Here is a 26,743-nt window from a genome sequence, read left to right on the forward strand (position 1 = left end):
ACGCGTAAAAACCAATCGCCGCGGCGTGCCCGTTCCCTCCTCGGCTTGGAGCCAATCGCGGTGCCTGCGGCGGGCGGGGAGGCGGGGCCGTGTGCCGGCGCGGGGCGGGCCGTGTGCGGGGGCCGGGGCTCAGAGCATCGCTCGGGCTCGGTGCCGCCGCCGGCTCCGTCCCTGCTCCCGCGTCGTCTCCTCGGCCGGCAGCCCCCTTCCCTCCCGCGGACATGTCGTCGCCGTCGTCCGGAGAGCGGTACGAGGAGGAAGAGGAGGAGGAAGACGGCGCCTACGAGAGCCAGGCCAAGAGGCTGAAGCCCAGCGCCACTGCCGAGGAAGGCGAGATCGAGTACAGCGGCGCGGAGGAGAGCGAGGGCCGGCGGGACAAGCCCCCCGCATCGCGCGGCGGCGGCGGCGGCGGCGGCTTCTCGAGCGGGGTGAGGGACGCGGGGCCGGCGGGCAGGGGGCGGCTCCCCTCAGGCTGCTGGAGGGGGGAGGGGACCCGCCCCGCCCCGCCCCGCCCCTACCGCGGGCGAGGCCGCGACCGCCCTCGCCGCTGCTCCGCGGGCAGGGGGCCGTGCTCGGGAGGGGCGGGGGGCTTCCCACGGCCGCGAGGCCTTCCCGGGGTCGGGGCCCTATGCCCGCTTCCCAGGCATGGAGGCGCTTCCGGCGGGGTGGGAATGGCGGGGGCTCCGGGCCGGGTCGTCGCTGCGCTCCGCGCTGCCCGCCGCCGGCGTACGCTTGTTCCTCACTGCCCGCGGGCATGGGCCGGGCCGGCAGCCTGAGGGAGGGGTGGGTGTGAGGGGTGTGGGTTCGGGAGCTCACGGATTGCCCCTGTTCCGCGGGCAGCTGCGCGCCTCTCGGGGCATCGCCATTGCAAGTTTAGTGCCGGCCCTGTTGCTGAGCGTAACTATAGAAACACCGAGCGGGGGGGCGGCGGCGGGGGCTGAAAGCGCGGCCGAGGGTTCCTTTCATCCTCCGTTCTACCTTTGTGTCTGGCACCACACGGCGATAAGGCTGATCTTAAACCATTGCCTCTTTTTAAAATTAATTTCTAATTCTACTTTCTCCTTCCCACTGTGAGCACGATGGTTCACTTCGTTGTTTTTTTTTTTTTTTTTTTTTTTGCTACGTACCTTTTTCTCGTGAATTTGAATCTAAGTATCAACGTAGTCCTTGACCCATAAATTTGAGCTAACGAGACTTTTATGACTACTGTTTGATTCCTTATCTAATTGTCCATCTGATTACAACCATTTTTCTCCTTGATGGTTCTTTCTGTTTCTTACTTGAATAAGCCAAATCAAGAAAACATTGATTTAATGTCAAAGCTTGTTTTGTGATTTGTTAAAATGAACTTGCTTATCACTGGGATGAGTTAATGAGGGAGCATTTGCTGCTACCGTTCTCTGTCAGTTAAATCTGCTGATAGAGAAGGTGCCTGCTAAATTTATTGTCGTGGTTTAACTCTCTCCTGCAACCAAGCACTGTGCAGCTGACTCCTGCCCAGCTGCTGGGGGAGGGAATCAAAAGGGTACAAGTGAGGAAAATCCTGCTCTCCTTTCTTCTTCCCCCACTTTTTATGCTGAGGGGGATTTCATAGGGTCTGGGATATCCCTTAGGTCACTTGGGGTCACTGTCTCGGCTGTGCTCACATGTGGAGCCACAGGAGAAGCAGAGAAAGCCTTGATTCTTACTTAGCACCAAGGAAAACCCCTGTATTATCAACAGTGTTTCGAGCACGTATCCAAATTATTGCCCATACTACCGTCGAGAAAATTAATTTTACCTTAGCCCAAAGCAGCACATTATTACAAAAGTTTCCTGATAAACTGTAACAAAATAAATTTCTGAAGAGAACTGTTTTAACTCTCAAGTTTCTTGTGACAAAGCATCATCTCTGTTGCAGTCAAGACTTAGCAATGCGCTCTTTCTTAAAGGCCAGTGCTGAAAGAAATCCTTATACTTGCTTAAGTTATCTGGAAAGTTTGTCATGCAGGAGAGCTAAACGCCATGCAGTGAGTATTTCAAGTAGAAAGGAAATTCTGCTTTTGCCTTTCCTCTTTTTTGCACCTTTATGAAATCAACTAGTTCTTATATGTCTCTTTTTCCTTCTTTCTGGGATCTGGCTCAGAGTGTCTTCATGATGTCTCAATGTCTCAGTTTATTCAAGTTTACCCTTCATGGTAATGACACCATGGGGTATGTGACTTCACCTTTTGCATCTCAGCTATGGTGTGTGCTGAGGCTTGTGAGTAAAGAAACTGAAACAAATGTGTAGCAAGTTGAGAACATAAGGGGTTTTCGGCAGCTGGTTGTGTCAGTGGCAGTGTCATTGACAATTTATTGGCAAAACTGTATTCACAGATTCAGTGTTGGGGAGGCAGGAGTTGTCTTGATGGAACTGGTTTCTTCAGCATAAGCTGTAACATCAAATGGAGAGATGAAAAGTGAATGACCAAGTGCTTTTGTTAGTAATTTTATGTGAAGCTTTTGATAGCAAAATGCCAACTTCTATTAAGTTGAGTTAGTTAATGTGAATTTCTTGGTTTTTTCTCTCTAACAGATACAAAAATGTGCAGGAAACTTATGTATTCTGTGATGTATCTTACTGATTCCTCTGCAGGGAAATGTTCTCAGCTTATAAAAGTTGTATGTGGTTCAGACATAGAAGATGAAAGTAGACTGAGAGGAGGGAAGAAGTGTAAGTGTCCTGGATTCCTCAGAAGAGAGAGAAAAATAAGTAGGAGGAACTATAGCGAATGGGGAATTAGGAGGAGAAATGGGAAATGATGGTGAAATGATGATAAGGAGTGGATGATCAGGGTAAAGAGTGATATGAATCTGGCAGCCATATGATTTGTTGGGTGGGATTTTTTTCCTAATTAATTTTTATTATATTTTAATTGATCTTTCCCTTACATATGCCCTGAAATATCAGTCAACTGTACACTCATGGGTTATATGCCCTTGTATAAAAGCTCTTTTGTGCTAGGACTCCTCTGGCAGGTTAGTGGGGTCACCCTCCTGGGCTGTATTTATCACTGTGTCAGTTTCCTGTTCTGGGATTGCTGCATTTGGCTGAAGAAGCCCTTCATGGCTCTATTTTTTTGTTTTGTTTTGTGTCTTTTGTTGTTGTGGGGTTTCTTTTGGTTTGATTTTTTGAAAAGAGTGCCTAGAAATCTCTATGTGAGATCCAGAGGGAATCCAACATTTATTTTGCTCTTTGTTTTTCTCTGTTTCTCACTTGTGTGAACACTTCTCGTAAGCCAGAAGTGTACCCTCTCCTTCACGGCTCATCTCCAGGCTGAGGAGCCAGGAGAGCCAGGAACAGACCAGGATGTTGACCAGGGAAGGAGCAGGATGTGTTCCTGCAGAAGTATTCAGTGGGAGAGTGTGTGATTTGGAAGAATGACCTTTACAGAAGCAGTGTTGAGTGGTGGTGAAGCCCTGTCAGGGGAATCAGAATTGCAGCATAGCAGAGGGTCAGGACACTGGGATAATGTGGGATAATTTAAGGGGATTTTGTGGTCCTTTCAGCTCCATCCCCTGTTCCTCCCTTAAATGCTGGTTCTATGGATTAATGTCATATTTGTACCACCTGTAGCACTCCCCTCCCTCACTGTCTCTGACATACCTACTGCTAAGCATTCTTGTGAAGTCAGGAAGATCTGTTATCTCTGTTCTTACAGTTGGGGAAGTGAGATGTGGTGTCTGAGTACACAAACAGAGCTATCAGCTGTTGCAAGGTAAAACAGGGATGTGATCTTGCAGCTTCTCAGCCAGCTCTGTTGAAACCTCCTGGGTGCTAAATGGAAAGCAGCTCTCCTTGCAACTCAGTTGCTTCGTGTCTAACACAGGCAGTGTGGTAACAGCAGCTAAATGCAGTGAGTTCAGATCTTCACCTACTTTGCACTGACTTGTCCATTTCTTCAATGAACTCCGTCCTAGAAGCTGGTTTTGAGTAAATGTAAATAATTTTCCCTCCTTTGTCCTCCCTCAAAAAAAAAAAAAATCCAAAACATTACATTTCAGGCTGGTTCTTCTTGCAGTATCTCAGGATGAATCTCCTGATGATGATGTGTTGTTTAGGGTTTTGGTTTGGGATGATGTTTGCTTGGTTTTATTTAAAGGATATTCAGATTGTCATGAGTAGAGAGGAATATAGAATAGACTGTTTCAGTTGGAAGGGACTTGAGACAATGATATGGTCCAAATACCTGACCATTTCAGGTCAAATTCAGAGTTAACAGAAGGGGTCATAGTGCAGGCATTCTTTCTGTAGCAGTTGAAATCGTTGAAAGGACATGGTGGTAGAGATGCATTAAACAAAGAGAAATGGTACCTAAACTCCTCATCCGAAACAAAACTAAATTGCCAGGTAACCTTCCAGAGTATGGGGTGTGATTAATCTTAACCCCCTTCTTCTGTGTAGCCCTGCCCCCCAGGCCCCTAAACCAACTAACAACAATTAAAAAAGCATAAACCCAGGATATACAAAACTGATAGATCCTTCCACTGTCGTAGAACCTTAACTTAGTCTTGCCTGCTTGGTTCTTCTGACACACTTCCCCCCACCCACCACCAGTTCTGTTGCATCTGTAAGACAAATTTCAGACCAGTTAAGAGGGATGCAGAGAGAGGAGAAAGTTGAGAGTGAATAAGATAGTCTAAAAGGTGAGAAACTAAATAAGAGTATATTTAGGTACTTGGCAGAGGGAATATGAAGGAGAAGTGCCATCCTTTTGCAGTGAGGGGAAAAAAAAGAGATGGAGGAGGTAAATAGTGAAAGACAAAGAAGCAGATGCTCAAAAATAGGTAGTGCAAATTAATAGGGCTAATATGAGTATACTGACTGGAAAGTGTCTGACTGGAGAAGGGATAAAGGACAAATTTTTGTGCAAACAGTTGGTGAGAAAATTCTGATATGGAGTTGATGAGCAAGACAGGCATTGTCCTACAGCTCATGATCACTTTCTTCCTTTTTGGAATGGCAAACTGTAATTAGTTGGCAAGAAACCATTGATATGTTTCAAATGTTGTCTAGAGGTATGTAGGTCACAAAAAAATGGATGTTAAGATGCCACAGCCATTCTTTGAAGCTGCTTCTGTTGCAGTCTTAGGTATGTGAAGTCACTTGTTTGTACTTCATCTGCTTGAAAATGTCAGTGCTTCCTTTTGTGCCTCAGCTTTGTTTCAGGGTAAGGATTTTTATGCTCCTGGTTTCTTTCTTGAAGGAAACCTTTTCTGTCCTTGTTACTGGTCTTGAGCAGGAAGTCTCTTCCATTATCTATTTAAATTAACTGCATTTTCTGTCCAGCCTAATGATTCTTCAATAAATCATTACTGAGGTTTCAAATCCTCTTAAGATATATATATATATATATATATATATATATGTAAAAATGGTACAGTTGTAACATTGGCTACTCTGTTCTACTCTGTTCTCCTGGCTTTGGTGGAGTGCAAGTGTGGTGTTGGAGTTTTGCATGGGCTTTTGTGCTCTCATGGGAGCTGAGTTACTGAAAGACTCCTTTGTAGGCAGAGAAATACTGGTGGTTGTTAGTCAGAGTGTGAGCAGATGCTTTGATGTAACCTTTGTCTGTGTGCCAACTGTAGCACATGTAGCTTTCAAGATACAGGAGCTGTGAGATCTCGGTCGGAATCCTGCATTGTTCTTCTCTGGGGAGAAATTCCAGCAGCAGTTGGATGAGCTGTGAATGTTCTGACCTTAGCTGTGCACTTTACACTCTGCAGACACGTTTGATTTTTCAAGTGGTCTGGTGGTTTTATTTCTCCTCATAGAGGAAATCCAGGGTCATTCTAGATTTGCTTGATACTGCAGCATTGTAGCTGCAAAATTGTTTGACAATAAGATGTGTCTGCCCCTTGTGAAGACTTTTCCTGCCCCTATGACACATGTCCCCATCCTTCACCAGCCCGTGTGCTCTGTGAATGTTAGTTTGAGGCTTCCTAGCTCAGGACTGATTTGTGCTTGGTTCTTGTGCTGCTGTTCACTGCTGCTGGCTAGAAGCTATTTGGAGTAAAGCACAGACCCTCTGATTTGGCCACCTCAGTGGCTTTATGTGAATAAAAGTGGTTCTGAAATTCTCTGTAGGTAAATCCTAAAGTTCGTGGCAAGTGGCCAAGATATCACTCATTTGTGTTTGGGTTTTTTTGTGGGATGGGTGTGTTGTTTTTCTGTTGTTTGTTTTGGGGGAGTTTTTTGGGTTTTTTTTATTCCATGCTTCTTGAGCTTGTGCACAGGTTGCTATAATGGCAGGTTTTGGTTCTTTCTAAATCTCTTGCTAAACCTTGCTAAAAGAATGTCTTTTGTATGGTGTTCTGGGAGAAGGAAATTGGGTTTGGAAAGCCAAAGGTTGCTTTAACGATAACAGTGAGCAAAATTTGTATTTGTTGATATTCTGCAGAAGTGCAAACACCAGTACATGTTCATGTAATTCATAGATAAAGGATTTGAAGATGCAAGTGTAAAAGTCTTAAAATAATTTTTGAGAGAATTTGCACTATTAGAAAAATTTGTACCTACTAGTACCTGCTAGTAGATAAAAATACAAAGGGATGTGCATAACAAAGGAACATGAACTGAAACTAAACCAGAAGTTTGAGCTGGGAAGGGGAGGGAGAGAGAAATACTCTTCTGAGTATCCATTCTCTGAAAAGCTTGATGTGATTTATGGAGGTATTAGTTCAAAAAAGTAGTAAGCAGCAAGTACTAAGTTGCTAGTAACTATTCCTTGTGGTGCTAGTAACTATTCCTTGTGGTGAGTCTGCTTCAATGAGTAAATAATTTATTGTATTCACAATGTGATTAGACACAAATAATATTAGATGGGATTTCTTGAGTGTATTAAAGAAACCTAAAAGCAAAATGCATCCCCCTAGCAATAACTGGGGTCTTAATATGGTAGCAAGCATGCAGGGCAATGAATAATTGATGTAATAATCTTTGATTGTTCTGTAGACTGTAAATAAAGGTGCCTATTATTTCAACATCTTAGAGTAATAGGGTTTGCAGGAAAAAGTGATGGTTATTGTTAATTTTCTTTTGAAGATTTCCTCAGGTGCTTTTTTTCAGCTTTGAAAAGTATGTATGTGGGTTAAGAACATACAATCTGAAAATAAAATCTCTCTGTAGCTCTGTTCCTTCTGCAATTGCCTAAGCATTTGCAGTTCAAAGTATTAACCTTTCCTGACTCCTTTGATCACTGCTCCTGCTGTACACCGGAGCTGATTGATTCAGGATACAAGGTAACTTATACAAATATCACCAGTGGTGTTTTCCCAGCATTGCCGAGTTCTTATTCAAAGAAGTGTGTTGCCACTTAAAATGGTTTCTTACTGCAAACAAATAAAATGTAAGGTAAGCTTGAAATATTACACAGCTGATTGTTCTGACATCTGAGGAAGCCTGAAGTGCTGGCTTTTGATTCAAACAGAATGGTCAAATCCTCGATTTAAAGAAAGAAATCTGTAATTGTTCAGTGACAACTGTGCATGGAACCACACGAGTTAAACACACAAGACTCAATTTGTAGTTATCTGGAATGTGTTTTTTTCCTGGCATCTGTAGTTCAAATGGACAGAGAAGAGAGGAAAGTCTAACAGTAATAGCAATCATTGTGGTTACTTAATTATTGGAGCTCAGTGCTCCTTTGTGCTACAAATGAGAATCTCTCTCATGATCCAGAAGATGTTGTGCTGCTGCTTAAGTGAGAAATCAACAAGACTTGATCTGTTAGGTGGAACACATTGATGTAGTCACTAAATTTGAGTACATCAGCTTCACACTGCTGTTACAAATACGAAATTTGGGTGCTGGGTATTTGCAGTATATTTTAGTGTGCCCTCTATTATCTCTAATCTTTGTTTGATCATCCGTCATTATTGGCTTTTTTTTTTCCCCTCTCTGTGTCCTAGAATGTTTAAGGTAAATTTCAGCATTACTTCAGGGTTTCCATGAAAAGATAAGCTGATTCCAGCCCAAATTCTTCAGCTGTGCAGAGCTGAGCCTGTCTGAATGTGGCTCTGAAAAATATTTATGGTGGGAACTTTGTGTGCTAATGTATGATGTCTGGATCCATTAATAGTAGTCAGCCTTGGGGTGAAAAGAGCCCCATATGTACAGAAACTGTGAGTTTTTAAAAATGTGTGTTCAGAATTAGAAGGGAGGTTGGGTTTATTTCAACCATAATCCAGAGCTGGCATTTTCTTGCATTGTGGAGCTTTGGAAAAATTCTCAATTTGTGTTCACTTTACAATGGGGGATGGCCCTCGTTTGTTCTTGCTTTTTTATTCTCCCAGCCTGTCTCAAAAAAATACCAGCATCAGCAAGCAGAGTGTCAGAAATATTTTAGCTGTTGGACATGTCCTAGTTTTTTTTTAAGGCTCCTAATGAATAGGGTGTGTGTAAGACCTCCTGCAATTCAATCAGTGTTAAATGGCTGGGGTTTTTTTTTAATACAAGAAAAATTCTGTGTGTGCAAACAGATTAATTAAATCTGAAAAGCTTTTTATTTTAAGTAGACTTCAGCAACTGAACTTGGCAATCCATTTGGAAAGAAAAGTTAAATTATTTAACACTTGCTTAGATTGTGCATTTAGATGGCTGCTTCTGGACCAAGTGTAGTGTCTACCAAGTATTTAACTTTAATTAATGATAGGAGTGTTCCTTGCTCTGTGTTGACTTTTAAAATGTCATTTTGTTGCTAGGATGCCGGGGGAAGTCATCACAAAGTCTCTGTTTCTCCTGTCGTCCATGTCCGAGGGCTGTGTGAATCTGTCGTGGAAGCAGATCTCGTGGAAGCTCTTGAGAAGTTTGGAACCATATGGTATGTCTTTGTTAGGAATGGTTTGGAGAAAAACATGTTGTAAATGACCATCATGGGACCTGGGAGTTGTTTTGAGTGAGCAGGAAACCTTAGTGTGATGTTTCCCTCACCAGCTATGTCATGATGATGCCGTTCAAGCGCCAGGCTCTCGTGGAGTTTGAAAATGTGGAGAGTGCAAAGAAATGTGTGACCTTTGCAGCAGATGAGCCTGTGTACATTGCTGGGCAGCAGGCATTCTTCAACTACTCCACAAGCAAGAGGATCACTCGGCCAGGGAACACTGATGACCCGTCCGGTGGGAATAAAGTTCTCCTGTTGTCAATTCAGAATCCTCTCTACCCAATTACCGTGGTATGTTTTGTCTTTTGTTTATTTTTTTGTATATTCACATAGGTAGCACACATGTTCTTAAATAAAGACAATTCAGTCTCATACAGATGATTTGCAATACATTTGAAGACTTTGGAAGTGAAGATTTTGAAATGTTTAAGTTCCTGCATGCTTCTGGAATATCTCCAGATGTGTTGCCACAACATCAAGGTTGTTATTGAGCCTTTAGGCTCTGACTGGTGTTTGTTTAAAGAGAAAGGATTTTTTTACAGTAGTGAGGGGTTATATTATTGCAGTCCTTCTTAAGTATTTCCTTTGTGGAAAGGTGAAACCTTTATCTTATGATGATCAATTCCAGTTTGATGGAATCTTCCTCACTTTTATTTGGGCCAACATATTTTCCTTTTTAGTATTTCAAGTTGTACCATTTATACAGTTGCATCCTAATTTATTACCATTTATTAATGGCACATGTACATGTCTTTTTAAGACACAGGGTTTTTTTTATTGTTGTTGGTATTTAGGCATTTATGTTTTATCATGCATTAAATGCTTATATTTTTCATAGGAGATTTTATAGTAGATGTTAAATTGCACAGAAATATTTCAGGAAAAAATTAAATTGTGTACTATGATACAAGTATGAGTCAGTTTTCTTAAGGATGTAGGATGGTATGGATCAGTCAAAGTGTTTGGGGTGTGTGGAACCAAGTAACTTAATGCAAGCATTAGGTTGTATTTAATGTGCTGTATATTATGAGAGCAATTGACTGCAATTTAGTATTCCTGAAATTACTTCGAGTAGTCAGTTCCACATCATGCTCTCTGCTTCACTGTCTTGAGAGTATTGGTAGCTTTTTTGTCTGTTGATTCACCAGTGAGTGATGAATTTTGTTTTTCCTCTCAATTTTCTTTATAGAAAAGCATGCCATGGTATGAGTTGCTTTTTAGTGTTTAAAAACAAACCTGCTCTGAGCTGTGTGAACAAATCCACTGACTGAGTTAAAGTATTCTTTGCACATGACTGTAATACAAATTTTGGAAACTCTCTTTCATTCATGAATTTTAAATTTGCCTTGCATGAGCTGCTCAGTTAAAGGTGGATGCTTGAAGAAACTGGGAGCAGAAGCCTGGTTCTGGGCTAGGAGAATTCCATGGGAATTCTGAGGATGAAGCCTCTGGCACAGTAGCTCCCTTTTAAAAACAAACAACCCGCCACTAACCTCTTCCTTCCCACTGCCCCCAGCTGTTTCTTTAGCATATACAAATGAGTGTTGGGAGCAGGCAGATTTCCAGAATTACTGGCAAGCAGCAGAGCTCATTGAAGGCAGCATAGTCACAGCAACTGGGGAGAGCAGCTGTGCCCATAGCAACTAAAAATGTGGTGAGAAAAATACAAATTTTGCACTTGTCCAGTGGTTAAAAACTAGTTAATTTAAGAATGCCTTAGACAAAATATGCATTATTTAAAAACCCACCCCCAACAAAAGAAAACAAAAATCAATGAAATATCCCTCACCCTCAAAAAAAAAAATACAAAGCCCAATACTACTTTTTCCTCTTCAAGTTCTTCTTAAATTTGAACTACAGTTAGAAAAAAAGAGATGAAAAAATGCAACCAGTTTTAAGTGGCAAGTCTGAGTATCTGCAGTAAACTGTTCTAAAGTTTTTAAGAGCTTTACTTCTTTACTTTAAAAATAAGATAGAGTTTTTGGAGAGACATTAGTCTGTTCAAAGGCCTCTTGTGGCAGAAGCAAAATTCTTCTAAAATTACAATTGTGATCAGCTTCTTTCTCTCACAGAACATTTTTTGTTTTTTTGAGGGCTGTAACAGCAAAGAGCAAGAAGGGCAAATTAACTGTAATTAATTCCTAATTGCTTTTCATCCCTATGGGATAGGGGCTGTTGGTGTTTTGAAGAGTTATGCCCAAGATGTCATGTACAGGTCTTTGAAGTTCAGTTTCCTTGTTTCCTTACCTGTGAGCAGAACTTTTTCAGAGATTTGTCTGTTCAAAGAGACTTTCCCACATGCATGAGGAAGGTGTGATGTACCTTGGCAACTGAATTATGATATTCTAGTATGTATATAATACAAGTGCTTAAATTCTTAATAAATAGCCCTCATTACTGTGTTTGGTGAACCACTTGATTGATTTGGTAATATAAAGTAGCTGAATTATGAAACATGATTAAATAATCCAGTTGTGTGTGTGACTGCTGGTTAATGACACTGATAGGGTTTGGAGTAGACCTTGTGTTTTGAAAGACAATTTTTTGGTTTTAATTAAGTGGCTGTGAAGAAATTTTTTGAGGCACAAATTATGAAGGAAAGTAATGTGAAAATTAATGCCACCTAGAGCTGGTAAGTTTCTAGGAATCTTTTCTCCCAAACAGGAGAGGTGGTGGGTAGCCTTTTGTGCTGCCAAGCGTGCTGTGAATGATCGCACAGGTCTTATTTTTTATGGGTTCAGGCTGTGTAGGCTGTGTTTGTTTTAGTTTGAAGAAATCCACATGCCCCCTACTCCATTGCCTCCCAATTGCTCCTCTAGTCTGCAAAACATAATAATAAATATTATACCTACTTCCTTTGCCACTTCTTCCTCTTGACTCCCAAATAAACCTGAGGATGTACACCAAAATCTTGGAATGATAATTCTGGAGGCATTTGGTTTAGATAAAAAGAAAGGAAGGAGCATATCACCCACTTGCTTCAGGTGGATGAAAGCTGTTGAAATTCTCATTTTGATGAGCTAAGTTTACATTTTGAACTATTCCCGGTTACTCTCTGAAAAAGAACATGACCTCAGCTGCTGGAAACCTACGAAATATGTTACAACTAGAAGTGTCACTTTGTCTCTCTGCTGTGGTAGAACTACTGCAGGGCAGTGCTTCAAAGGTAGCAGAGCTTGAGGCATGGATGCAGTTACTGGGTTTTGACGCAGCTGAAGATACTTGTTAAACCAGTATTTGCTTGAGTACTTCTTATGGAGGTCTTCTCCTGTTTTTCAGATTTGATTGCCTGTAGTATGCTACTTGATAAAAATGCCAATCATGAATGTATTAATTGTAGAGGGGAAAATAAGAAATGGAAAGTTAACAAGCCTTTTCTTTGCTCTTTGGCTCTTAAATTCCACTGCTGGAGAATGTTCTGTGGACCATAAGTGATTGGAATTTCACATCTGACTAAATTTTTTTTTCTTCTTTCTTAGGATGTTTTGTACACTGTGTGCAACCCTGTTGGAAAAGTTCAGCGCATTGTTATATTCAAGAGAAATGGAATACAAGCCATGGTTGAATATCCTTTTTGAGTGTGGTGGTTTTATTTTTGTTTTTTTTTTTTTGCTGTAGATTCTTGACTCCAAATGGGTTTAACATGCAAATGTCAGAAAAATAACATGTGGTTTTGAGACCAAATAATTTCTTAATTTCTGTCTAAGACATGGTAACTTCTAATTTTTGTATGTCTATAAGACAAAGTAGTGCTTGCACATACCATCTTTTTAGGAAAATGGCATTGTCAGCAGTGGTTGATAACCATGTTTATAGTTCCTCAGGTCTAATAACTGCAGACATGAATTATATCACAGATTTGACAATCCCTTATATGCACCTTTCTACACAAAAGTTTCATGGCTTCTGCCTGTGTTGATACTCAATAAATGGGTAAGAGATTGCAGAGGTGCAGTTTGTCTTCTTCAGACTCTTCTAAAATAGTCCCAGTATGTACTGCTTGTCTTACTATTTTGACTTCATAAAGCAAAGGCCAACTTAGGCATCCTTGACCTTGATTCTTGGGCATCCAAGAAGAAATTCCCTGCTCTATTATCCTGCTGTTTACTCTATTTGCAGCCTTAAGTTGTTCTTGGGTTGAATGTTCAGGATTGTGGTGTGTTGCTGTGGTTAGTGAAGTCCAAAGTCTGATATGATTAAGCCTAAATTTATGAAACTGACAGCCCTCTTCCTAAAGCTTTATTTACATCCATTTTTAACTGTTATCTGGACAAAATTTGCCAAATTATTTGGCATTATTTTGTGATTTCAGATGCTACCAGTGTGATGGCTGCCTTGATGATTTTCCAGGCAAAGGGAACTACCTAACTTCTATTAAATCAAACTAATTGCTTTTTATCTATATAGAAAATTTGAACTGTGTGTCCTAACAGACAATAATTTGAATTAGTGTATGTGTTAATTTTGTCATAAATGGAATTGTCCCATCAGATGACTTGCACAATTGGGGGTTATTCTTCATCTTGTGAGAGATTAGAGAAGTTGTGGGGAGGGTCCTGCATGCACTCAGAAACTGCCATCCTTATGTCCTTTGAATTAAATTCTGTAACATGCCTGTTATTGAAAATTAAACCAGACAGCAATTGAAAGAAAATTCACAAATGTGAGTGAAGTAATGCAGCAGCAAGGTAAACAGCTGGGGGTGGCAAGGAGAGTGAACTTCAAGACAAGCCTTATCGGAGAAGTTCAAAAATTTGCTCAAATCTAAATGCTACTTGAAGTACCCATTATTTCTCCAGTTCTGGCCAGTGTCAGTTTCTTATAGGTCTGGGAAGATTAACTGTCCTAATTTTTAAGTTCCCCAGTGAACCTGCATCACTTTGGAAGAAGGTGAGCTGCAGTAATGTGGTAAAACCAAGGCACATTCTGTTGTTTCAGACTTTTTCTACAATGTCACTAAATTATATCAAGACATGGTGCAAAAGGTCTGTTCTGCTGCAAAGTTCAGGCTTTCTGACACCATATATTATTGAGTATGGGTGAGGTCATGGGTTGTAATGTGCCAAGGCTCAGGCACATTTTTCTGCTAATCACAAAACTAATCTTGGAGTATGAGCAGCATATGAAATAATCTGGGTGTTGGAGCCTGGTACATGCATCTGCCTGTTGTATTTTTTTTTAGGCAAGATGAGTATTTGTTCACTCCAAGTCTCTCTTTTAGTTATGTGGGGTTTTTTGGCTAATGAATTAAAAAGGGTGTACACTTAATCCTTTTGATGTAAAGTAACTACTGTGATAAATATCTGTAGAGTTCTTGTAGTGTATACAATAGTGAAATACCTGCAGGCTACAAAAGAAAAAAGGCCCTGTCGGATAAAAGGCGCGTGAATGAGACATCTGGGGAAAAAGATCCTTAACATGATGTGTATGTTTGAATCAGTGTTTTGTGCCCAGAAGGCGAAGGCTGCACTCAATGGAGCAGATATCTATGCTGGATGCTGCACACTAAAAATTGAATATGCAAGGGTAATGCTTGGACCTTCTCTTTTAATTTTACTCCAAAAAAAAAAAAAAAAAAAACCATGTATACAAGACTTAACCTCTTTCACTTTTATTTTATTTGAACAGCCAACTCGACTTAATGTCATTAGGAACGACAACGATAGTTGGGACTACACTAAGCCATATCTGGGCCGCCGAGGTAGGTTCTGATCCATTCTCACTGTAGCTGTTTGACTGTACTAATGCCAGCCCTTCAGCCCTTCACACGTGGTCAGGCTGTGTGGCAGCAGTCCTTCCAAAGCAGGCCAGTGCTGCTGGAGGCTGTGCCACCGCAGGGAATTAACCCTGAGCCCTAGTGCCCCCTACTGCCGTGTGCTTGAGCCACTTAGTGCAACAAGGAGCCCACACCTCCAAGCACCTTCGCAGTTCTCAAGGACTTGCATTTCTCCAAGCAGCTCTCTCTCTTTGGAGGAGAGGAAACCTGGCACAGACTATTCCTTATAAACTACAAACTTGCACACTGCTTCTCCTTCGAAAGGACTCTTTTTCCCCTATGTTGGACAAGGCATTAAGAAGGATAGAGGACTTCAGCAGGCTGACTCTACACTTCATCATGCACCACATCGGCATCAGCAAAAAAAACCCCAAACAAACAAAAAAACCCTCTGAAAAACCTCAGACTTGCAGTTCACCTTGTCTGCATACTGCATGCACCACCACCACAAGTTTTTAAAGGAGGACATTTTCAGTACTTCAGATTTGTATGGGATGAATAACACGATAGACTGTACCCATTCTGTTCAAGTTTGTATGTATGCTGGTCTTATTTCCCTTAAAATTACCACTGAAAAATCGAGAACCTACAAAATTAAGAACCTTTTGTTGATATCATTGACATTGTAATCTTTTTATTACTTGCTGTATGTGAGAGTTGCATTCAGACTTAGCAATGTAAATATTGTTTAGTAGTAGGGAAGTTCAGTCCTTATATGCAGATAATTGGAACTGAGCAGTGCAATACCAATAACACTCCTCAGCTATACTTAAGTAATAAAATAGGGAGATCTATAATTGGTACAGGCATACTGTCTCTTGAGTACTCAGCTGTGAAATTCTCAGGGCTTAACTCATGTCAGTGGAAACTATGATTATATATGTACAGTCAAACTGCTGTCTAGCCTAACTCCTGTTAAGTGTTTATTTAAAAATAACCAAAAATCTGTAACTATTGAGTGCAGTGTTCAGTAACCTATGTACAATAATATGTTCAATGTAAAGTTAGAAAAGTGAAGACAATGTGACCAAGATAGAATATCTACTTATGAGAACCAGGGCTTTGGCTGTCTCAAGAGATTTGCACTTTCAGAGTAATTCTGCAGAGACACTGGGCTTGTGAAACTGTTGTACAACTAAAAACTTTGGGCTTGGCTTTTCAAAATGAAGTTCTTGTAAAAAGTTAACAAGGGAGCTACAGTATTGGTTGCAGCTTCTAGATTATGACTATTTGTATTTGGATTCAATTTTTTTTCTCAAATTCCTGAGTCAAAGAAAAGGGATTCTGAAGAAACTCAAGGACAAGAAAAAAAATCTAAAAAAATCTAAAGGTTTGAATTTGAAAAATTGAAAGGATTAATTCGACCCTTGTACCTTTTGATCATTGCAGTATTTGGAGGCTGACTTATAACACTGTGCATCTAAATGCATTATGTAATTGGCCTGCAGATAGGTATGACTGTATGAACTGAAACTTCCCCAAACTTGAGCAAACAGTGGAAAATGAAAAACTTAGGTGTGGCTTGCTCTTTTCAAGAACTCTGCTCTTTTGTTTTTCTTTTATTACTGTCTCTATTCTCTACACATAAGCACCCTACTACACATAGGAGGGAAAAAAAAAATTGACTTGTATTCTTTCTGTCAATCTGTCTATCTGTCTATCTGTCTATCTCAATCATTACATACTGTATGTAGTATGATTTTTTCATTTACTAACGATCCACATCCATTTATGTGGACAATGGGAATATAAGTTGTTGAATGAACAGTAAAATGTACTTGACAAAACAGGCATCTAGAGCACTTTTGCTCATAAAGTAATCAAGGAGTTGGGGTTTTCTTTGAAAGAGTTTATCTATTTGTCCTTCAACTCACTCTTGCAACAGCACTATTTGGGTTTTGAACATAGTGTGACCTGAGCTGTAGGGCCCTCACTGCAGCAAATAACTTATCCCAAAGGAATTTCATTCCAAGGACAGACATGCCAATAAATCCTTTCAGAATTTCACACCTGCCCTTCAAATGTTAGGAAAGAAATGCATTTTACTAATGATTTCTTTTAAGAACTGTTTTTAGTTTTTTATGGTAATAAATTGCCCATAGTCTTTCTCCACTAAAGTAAACTTCCTAACAAGTGCCTGCTGCTGTGAACTCATATTGCATTAGATTGAATGAAATAAACCCACCTGACTTAGTATTCTACTGGCCTTTAGCCAGAAATTTCTAACTGTCATTTGGAGCATTTATTTTGGTGGTAATACCAGCTTGCTCAGTGACTCAAGGACCTGATGTAAAAACAAAACTAAAAATCAAGGAACCCAAGCTTAAAGAAGGTCATAAAGAACCTTTCCCTTCAGAATTCTTTTTAACACGGGTAGGTTCTTGTGTTTCAGTGCTTGTTTACACAAGTATTAGTACTGGCACAATCCAGGGGCTTGGTTCAAGGAAGGAATAAGCATGGGGCAAGGAGAGACTTGTACCACCACGAGGAGGAAATATTTGTCAAACTTCTCTCACAGAATTCTTTATTTGAAGAATGTGATTCTTTGCTGTATTTTATTGTGGGCAGTTTCAAAGCACTTAGTTCCGCAGATTGGAGTTACACAACTGATTTTTCTGAGATAATTACGTGTACAGTTTAAATGCTCAAAATACTTGATCTGACTGCTCATTTGCTTTTTAGAGCCAAGAACCAGAGCTGTTACCCTGAAAAGGAAGTGGAAAAGTAAACTTGACAACAGTAATCTTTCTTCTATATATTTGAAAGTATTCAGGACTGCTCTCTCTTCAGATTTTACTGCCAAAGTAAATATCTGACTTGGAACCTGGCCTTGAAATCCTGAGCAGAAAGGGCCACATGTATTTTCATCTACCACTGTTGTGTAATCAAATAGTTCCTGGTTTTGGGGAAAATACCTCCAGCTGCACTGGGCTGGAGTTACTCTTTTCAGCAGTCATACTTAAATTTCCTGAGAATTGTTGTAAACTGATAAATGCCTTGCCTCATCTTTTCAATGTGGCTTTTTTTTTTTTTTTTTTTGAATTGTAAGAAAAGAATTGTTGCTTACCACAAAGAAGTCTGGAAGTTTAGATTTTATTTTTTGTCATGCAGCATGGATGTGATTGGAAAATACAGCTTTGGCTGCGAGGCACTTCTTCCCTCCATTAATGTAGACCCCTTGCTTAACTTTATATCCTAGAGAACTGGGTTTTCTTAAAGGATTGACTGTTGTGTAAGTGCATTACTCAGTGATGCTTTCCCTCAGTTGAACTGTTATGTGCTGCTGGTAATGCCACAATGTCCAATCCTTTCAGCACGCCCATAAATCAGTAGGTGTTCTGTAAATATATATGTACACATATGTAATGCTCTCTGTTTACTGATTATGAAACCATGTAATACAGGTTGTTGTTGGCTTATGCTGAAACTTCTTGAAAGAAGCCCACTTTGAAAATGTGTTGCTGTTGAAGCTAATATTATGATTCAGGTACTGTCTTTCAAAAGTACTGCATTTCAAATTTGTTTTAAGAGACACATGGGTAAATCCTGCTGTATGGTGTTTTCTATACTAATGTGTGATGTCTGTTTAGGAGAACTATTGGGTATCTCCGTAAACTTTAAATGTCTGCATCTCCTCATTGGCCACTGCCCCCAATCAACTTAAGTGCAATTTGTTATACAGATGGCAGTCTTTTAATTTTGGTGTCCCAGGGTTCCAGCTTGTATTTTTAGACATAGAGTGAATGAGAAATCGTTTATAAAATTAACAAGGACTCAAATTACTTTTTCACTTCTTAACTAGAAGCTTTATGTCTTAACTGGAGAAATCAAGTGCCTGGTTGTGCATACTAAACTGATTTCTTTCCCTTCCCACGTTAGACAGAGGGAAGGGCCGGCAGAGACAAGCTATTTTGGGAGAGCACCCATCATCCTTTAGACATGATGGCTATGGTAAGTATCATGGGATTACAGATGGTTATGATTTCTTACATGCTCTAAGGAATTCTAAATATTTAATCAATGCTTGGCTGTGGTTCCCTTCAGCATGAGCAGTTCACCTGCAGTGCTGTCAGTCTGCCTACTGAAACATTGCTGGTTCAGTGAAATCCATGTGCACTCATTGCCTCAACCCTTCCTGTCACCCAAAGCGTTCAGCTCTACAGGTTTATTCCTTGGAAGAAAGTTTCCTTTCAGTTGCCATCACCCTGGCAATGGGTAGAAAATGATATCTGGATTGGGAAAGCAGTTTTCTTCTAGAAAATGGCAACATAGTGTGATCAGTGCTTTGTTACAACAGAGAGCTCTGATGCTTTTGCATGCAAAGCTATGAATTGTTGGCATCTGCTCTTCTAATTTAGGTGATTCAGAAAAGGAATGTGACTGTGCAGCTGTGTGACTGTAGAGGAATGATGTTTTGGAATTGGTGCTATAAAGTACTGTGTTTGTTACCACTGCTCTCGGTAAGGCAAGGTCTGCTGTCACTTTCATGTGCTGAGCAAAGACCTCAGGGTGGAGAAACAAATGTCCCCACTCACATGTGACTTTTCTAGTTAGTTACTCTCTCAGCTGTCAGGTGCAATGTGATTTGTTTTGCCTTTCTTTGCAAAGGTATTTATGATATTTTACAAAGTAGGTTGACATCCTACCTACTCTTTCCAAAGGTTCTTCAAATCTCCAGCATTTCCAAGTCCCACCTTGATTCAGTGATGTTCTTTTTCATTCTTTTGATACATCCTTCTACCTTAAGTAATGTGTCCATCTCCTCCTATACCAGTCTTTCCCTGTCATTACTGCTTTTTGCTGGGAAAAAAAGGATAAAAGCTTCCTTTTATACTTGGCTTATGTGAATTTCACATTATTTTTATCTCAGAAAATCAGGGATCCTCCCCTTGGTCTGTAATGCTGACATTTTCTATGAGCAGAGGTATTGCTTACTAGTAGCGTCTCATCACTAAAAGGAAAAAAAAAAAGAAATTGTCTATTTCAGTGAAACTTGTCACTTTATCTATAGTGGAAAATAGGAACTTCATTTTCCATTAGTGTGGAGGTTTAAGTATTCCTGTTTCTTCCAAATGAGCATTTTGTAGAAAGACAGGCTTCTTACTTAATCTCATATCTCTGGGAAAAAGAGCTGTGTCATCTCCTGACCTCTGTCTCACTCCTTTTGGTTTGTTATCCCGACTTTGTAATATTCTTTCTTGGTGCCATGTAGCTCTGTAACTAGATGGGAATATTTCTGAATGTTGATTTTAATTATTTCCTCTGATAGGTTTATGTTCAAATATTTTGCAAGCTGCAGGGAAGATAATGATTTTTGTAATTACTGGAGTATCTTTTTTCAGCAATTGCTGTTACCTTCTACCCCTCCTTCAAATATACATTATGTGTGTGGGCTTTGATGCATGATTAAATAGTGCAAATGATTTCAAACAACATAAAAACATGGTCTCTCATCTCCTTAGGCTCCCATGGTCCTTTGTTGCCCTTGCCAAGCCGGTACCGAATGGGATCTCGGGACACTCCCGAACTCGTTGCTTACCCGTTGCCGCAGGCATCCTCCTCTTACATGCACGGTGGAAATCCTTCTGGGTCAGTTGTCATGGTTAGTGGGTTGCATCAGCTCAAGATGAACTGCTCAAGGGTATTCAACCTGTTCTGCTTGTACGGAAACATTGAGAAGGTAAGACATAATTGATTAGAAACTTGGAAACCACTATAGTTCTTTGGAAAAAGCCTGCCTGAGGTTGTTTAAAAATATATCCTAATGTTTTATAAAACTATTGGTTGAGCTCTTTCTTGCAATGCATATTTTTTTTTACCTTATCTGTCTTAGGTGAAATTTATGAAGACTATTCCGGGCACAGCACTGGTTGAAATGGGTGATGAATACGCTGTAGAAAGAGCGGTCACACATCTCAATAATGTCAAGTTATTTGGAAAGAGACTCAATGTCTGGTAAATATGTTTTATCAGATTAATAGTCCACCAGTGGGCAGATGGACTGAGATTTCAAAGGGACAATATCACACTACTCTGTTATCATTGTTGGAGTTGTGATTTCCAATTTGCAACTGTTTATTTTGACTTTCAGCTGAAGGAGGGATAATTTAGGTCAGATATTAGGAAGAAATTCTTTACTGTGAGGGTGGTGAGGCACTGGCACAGATTGTCCAGAGAAGCTGAGGATGCACCATCCCTGGAAGTGCTCAAGGCCAGGTTGGAACAGGATTTGAGCAGCCTGCTCTAGTAGAAGCTGTTCCTACTCATGGCAGGAGGGTTGGAGGGAGATCATCTTTAGGGTCCCTTTCAACCCAAACCACTCTAATATTTATTACTATTTATAATTTTATTTATTTACATTCATAAAGCATATTGTTATTACATGGATTGGCCACTGATAAACTGTATTCCCTAATGTGTTTTATCCATTCTTTCTACATTTTTTAAGGAAGGTGTCAAATCCAACCCATCATGTTCTTACTTTATATATTTCAAATTATTTTAAAGAAACATCAGGTCTTTTCTAGTTAGATAATAACCTGCAAAGTATGATAGCCCTAATTATTTAAGAAATTTTATCCTTAAATTCCAGTGTTTCCAAGCAGCACTCAGTAGTTCCAAGCCAGATATTTGAACTGGAGGATGGCACGAGTAGTTACAAGGATTTTGCCATGAGCAAGAACAATCGCTTCACCAGTGCTGGTCAAGCATCCAAGAACATCATCCAGCCACCCTCCTGTGTGCTGCATTATTACAATGTTCCCCTGTGTGTGACTGAGGAAACATTTGTAAAGGTAAGCACTTGGAATGACTGACATGCCTTGCTCTCTGGGCCCTGTCCTGGTTTTTCCTGGTGCTGCTTTTAAAAACAAGTAACTGGGAGGCTTGTAGCAGAGCCACTGGAAGAGAGCTGTTCCTTAAAATATATTTATAGCCCATCTGGATATGTTTACAATTCTGGAGTTAATGTCTCAATTTTATTTATTTATATTTTATTAATGTGAGAAACAGAATCTTGAGAATAAAGTTGAGGAGCTTAATTTGGGGTTTTTTTGGAGGAAAGGGAAAAGACACAAAGCCAAATACATGAAGGTTAGGACTACAACTCACAAAGGATTTACTGACTCCCTGTAATGACTGCTAGGATGTTTTGGAATGGAGACAAGCATGCACCTAGAGCCTTTGGCACAGTTGTATCCTAAAGGAACGCTGGATGCTTAAAATATGGAATATTGGGCCTCTTTAAGTGGAGTCAGTGGCAAGATTGCTGACAGTTCAGTGAGTTCTTTTTCAGTTCAATAAAATAAATGTTTCCAACTCTGTCTGAAAGTGAACTCTGGTTCCCAAGTGGTGTCCTTGTATGACCAACTTCACTGCTACTGTATTGGAGTAGGAATGCCAAAAAGGAGAACTTGTTATTATAATAATATGTTTTTGGAGATAGCAGTGATATCACAGATACAGGGGCCTTGTTTTTTATACTACAGAATGGTAACTCTTTAGAATACCAATCTAAACATATTTTTTAAATGATTTGCCATGAAGTCTTGCAAACTCTCTTAAAAAGTCAGAATCTTCCTTTTTGTGTGTCTCTTCCAGGAACTTGGAATTTTTGCTAATTTGTTTATGTGCACTATTACTGGAGTTTTATATCTTATTTTATTTTTGTGACAGTTATGTGAGGATCATGAAGTTCTCAGCTTTATTAAATACAAAGTGTTTGACCCAAAACGTAAGTAAAATTTGACCTTTTTGGGAAGTGCCTTGATTCCAGTTTTGATCTGAGTATCCACTGTCAGACGTTACTGATCCCCTCCTTTCCATTTTTGTTTCTCATTTTGACAGCTTCTGCCAAAACACTGTCTGGTCTGTTGGAATGGGAATGTAAGACAGATGCAGTGGAAGCTCTCACTGTACTTAATCACTACCAGATAAGAGTCCCAAGTAAGTAAATTTTCCTGATCTTACTGCAGGAATTTTTTTTCTGTGGAGAAGGAGTTGAGGGTTCTGGTAGCCACGACAATGATTGGAGGGCTGGAGCACCTTTCCTGTGAGGAAAGGCTGAGAGAGCTGGGGTTGTTCAGCTTGGAGAAGAGAAGGCTCCGGGATAACCTTATGGTGGCCTTTCAGTGCTTTAAAAGTGGGCCTATAAAAAGAGGGAGAGTGACTTTTGACAGGGGCAGATAGTGATAGGAGAAGGGGTAAGGATTTTAAACTCAGAGAGATTTAGGTTTTAGATATTAGGATGATTTTCCTGACTGTCAGGCTGGTGAGGCACTGGCACAGGTTGCCCAGAGAAGCTGTGGATGCTCCATCCCTGGAAGTGTTCAAGGCCAGGCTGGATGGGGCTCTGAGCAACCTGGTCTAGTGTGTGGCGTCCCTGCCCAAGGCAGGAGGTTGGAATGAGATGATCCAATGAGATGATCCCTTCCAACCAAGCCCTTCCGTGATTCTTTCACAATAAATACAGAGTAATCTGCAATGTCTTGAACAGAGGATTCTTAAAGTTACTCAGCTCATTGCTCTCAATTTACTACTCCTGTAGCACGTTCCCTTTGAAGCCAGAAATTGTGAAGCCAAGCTGAATTTAGCTCCAAACTAGCAAGAATAGAGTGGGGTGAGTTCACCTGCTAAACAAGTACACAATAGGCCAGATTTGCACTGAACAATTAAAATAGTTTACTGAATTAAATGGAATCTTTCCAGGTGTTCCCAGACATAATATTGAATCCAGGCCAGTGTCTAATATTATTTTAAACTACCTCCTCCTAACTGGTATGAGTTTGTCTCCCTGTGAAGTGTTAACAGGTTAAATCTCTTATATTCCCCCACACCTTTGGTCCACCTTATTCATAATGGGCCTTAAGGACAGGATATTTTTGAAGATAGTATGGATAGCTCACTGTTCACAATTTCAATTTTATCTCAGTTTGGAGAGTTGGTAGCAGCAGAAAAGCTTTCTCTTTCAATGTGAAAAAGGCAAACCCCAGTGGATGTGTGAGTGTGCAATACACAGAACTGGTGAACGTGCCAGGTTATGGAAGGTGAATCAGCAGGAGAGCTGTGCCCACGGTGTGTTCTGTCTTGTCTCCTCACAGATGGCTCCAACCCTTACACCTTGAAGCTTTGCTTCTCTACTTCATCCCATTTATAGAGAAGAGGACAGCATGTTAAGAGCTACGTTCACCTGGATTTGCAAGTTAAAAACTACACTTCGTTCACAAAGCTCTAAAGTGGTTGTTCTAATGTTGCCTTGTTTCAACTTAATTCTAATATCTTTTATCTTGTTTTATAATAAATGGATGTTCCTTCATAAATACAAACCAGATTTTTTTTTTATTTTTGCCTCTGAGGAGTACATGTTGTAAGCTTACTACAAAGTTTGTATTTTGTTAGTGTAGTATCTTCAAATGTCTAAAGAAGCACCAGTAGGATAAACAAGATTGTTTCTTTTCAAAAAATGAAATATATTTGCATTTTCAAATGTTAAAGATTAGCAAGTATTTTTCCATTTGTAGTCTTAATTGGCAGATAGAACTATTCTAGCAGAATTTTAAATGTAGAATTTGTTTTTCAGTATGTTAAGTAGTGAAGTATGTTGCAATACTAAAAAGAAGCTTGTATTTATAAAATGCTTTGATTGGATTAATGTTGCACATACTGAACTTTTAGTAGTACAGACTTGATTTATAATTTTAAACAGAGTTAACGTAGAAAATTATTAAGTATGTACACGTGTATGGTATGAATTCATACTTATTTAAAGTGGTTTTGGGTTTTCTTTTGGTTTTGTTTTTTTTTTTTTAAGTCCTATTTTCCATTTGCATTAGCATGATGCCATCTACAGCTAGTCCCACCATAGGGGCCTTTTAAAAATTAAAATTGCAAGCCTGTATCAATGTGTTCATCCTCATTTTCCATGATTTCAACTTAAGTCTTTGGTGTTTAACATATCCTTTTGACTCTTTTTTTAAAGCAGTGGTTATGACATACTAAATGGTAAAAGTCATGGGGGGGGTGACAACATGGATCACAATAGAAACTAAGGTGGTAAAAGTAGTTAAAACAAAAAGAAAGCCTGCACCATATCCTTTCATACCTGGACAGTTAAGTCAACGTTTTCTTCTTTTGGATTTACCTTAAACATCTATTATGACCATAAAAGAATTCATTGAGTGAATAGTCTTGGCTTCTCCATAGTTTAAGGTGAGGTAATCTCAATGGGATTCAGGCAAAGTAACTAACTGTGTGACGTGAAATGAACGAGGTGAGAAATTTTTCACTTTGGAGAAGATGTTTTGTTCTGTCCCAATACTTTGAAGCCTCACTTCTGGAACTGGAGTTGTCTTGTTTGGGCTAAGCCCCCAGAAGGAGGAATCCAAGCAGTGGAGTCTGGGAGCTGTTATCCTAGGCTCTGTGTGTGTTCCCCTTTCTGAATTTGCAGTGGATTGCTGAGGGCTTCTTTCAGTTCTGTTCTTAGAAGAGAAGTTACTTTATCAGCTATTTTATGCTTTCTCCTACAAGTTCTTTGCTCTGTCTTTACAGATTTTATCTATATCCATCCTTTATGCAAGATGATTTCTGCAGAGTGCTTGTCCTTGAGAGGTTATGTTGTAGGTTGTTTACAGGCTGTGAGCATTGCACATCTTTCAATAGACTGGATTTTCCCCATTCTTAATTTCAAGGCAAATATTCCTTATCACAGAAGGGAAAATGTGTCAGATGTCCTTCAGGTTTTCTCATCAACAATGATTCATTTTTGCCCTGTCTACCTCCATTTTGTTCATGCTTTAGGAAACGGGTGTTTTAGGTATTCACATCAGGCTTTTAATATGTCTGAACTGGGAACTGAAAACCAGCTGCTCTTTGGCGGGTCTTTCAGCACAGGGTTTGGAATAATCCCAGCCTCCTGTCTGTGAGGTAGCAATGAGACTTTCATTTTAGAGGCACTGCTGAGACTCTTTCAGCTAGAGTCCTCTTTCCTCAGAAATTGCTTCCAGACAGCTCCAGGGCAGAAGTCCACATGCTATATCTTGCTGCTGGTGAAATGCTCTGTGCTGCTTACTGTTTTAACTGTAAAAGATCTCTCCCAGTCTCTCATTTCTCTTTTATCACCTTGAATGTTCTGTGGAACCCTGTTTCTTCTGTCACAATTTCCATTGCTAGTTGTGTTAATGTAGTTCCAGAAGTTGTTTGTAGCTGAGCATTAAAAACAGTCTGTTTTCAAATTGTAGTGTGGAATGAGTGACCCTTAAAACATTCAGGTTTCATTAAAAAAAAAAAAAAAAAAAAACAAAAAACCCACAAACAAACAAACAAAAAAAGCACTTTAATGTTTTGGTTTCCTCAGTGGATCACAGCATTCAGTGCCTAAGATGTTCAGGTGAAAGGCATCTTTCCTGTGTCTTCCCAGATCAAATGGAGCATGGTTCTGGGTGCATCATAGAGGACTTGATAGCAGCTGGAAGGCCCATATGCAAAATGAGTAGCCTGTAACATGTAAGGCAGAAAAGAGAGGAGAATGAAGAATTGTGCAAGCTTCTTTCTCTTATTCATGTCTTCATGAGAACAGGAAAGATTTTTTTGTAGGTGTTTTGCTGTTAAAAGAAAATAATGTTTTCTCTTGGGCCTACAAGAGTGGATTCTTGTCCTCAGGAAGGAATGAGGTTGGTCTTCTTCCACACATGAAGTCTGTGTTCACCTTTATTCTTGCTCTTTAGAACAGAGCCCAAACAGTGGGGCAGGTGGGGAATCAGTTGCTCCATAGAGAGTGAAGTTTGTCTCTCATTTGGCAGTGGTATTACCATACTTGTTAGATTAAAATTAAACCTTCAAGGTCTCTTAATGCAGGGGTTTTTCCCTGTCTCTTTTGCCTAAGTCACACAAGCAGAACATTGAACATCGCTATGCACGTTCCCTGCTTGTAAGCAGCTGTCATTCACAATGTAATTTCTTCATGTCTGTCCCACTCTTTGTTTTGTTGGGTTTTGGTTTTTGATGATGTTTTGTTTGTTTTTCCAATTGATCACCTTTCCTTGGGGCAAAGATGTGTTCAGGTGGAGAT

The 26,743-nt window shown here is 40.0% G+C and overlaps 1 protein-coding gene across 1 annotated transcript; it reads left to right on the forward strand.

The window, feature by feature from the left end:
• The first annotated feature begins 104 nt into the window (after window positions 1–104).
• On the forward strand, window positions 105–24,002 carry HNRNPLL (heterogeneous nuclear ribonucleoprotein L like). The gene is made up of 13 exons (XM_059840906.1): window positions 105–428; window positions 8,725–8,843; window positions 8,957–9,194; window positions 12,383–12,468; window positions 14,333–14,429; window positions 14,532–14,604; window positions 18,559–18,630; window positions 20,142–20,359; window positions 20,513–20,634; window positions 21,272–21,473; window positions 22,354–22,411; window positions 22,525–22,623; window positions 23,778–24,002. The coding sequence occupies exons 1-13, from the start codon at window positions 222–224 to the stop codon at window positions 23,831–23,833; spliced, it is 1,647 nt and encodes a 548-aa protein (XP_059696889.1). The 5' UTR covers window positions 105–221; the 3' UTR covers window positions 23,834–24,002.
• The last annotated feature ends 2,741 nt before the right edge of the window (window positions 24,003–26,743 follow it).

Source organism: Haemorhous mexicanus, chromosome 3 (assembly GCF_027477595.1).
Source record: "Haemorhous mexicanus isolate bHaeMex1 chromosome 3, bHaeMex1.pri, whole genome shotgun sequence".
In the NCBI taxonomy this organism is placed as follows: domain Eukaryota; kingdom Metazoa; phylum Chordata; class Aves; order Passeriformes; family Fringillidae; genus Haemorhous; species Haemorhous mexicanus.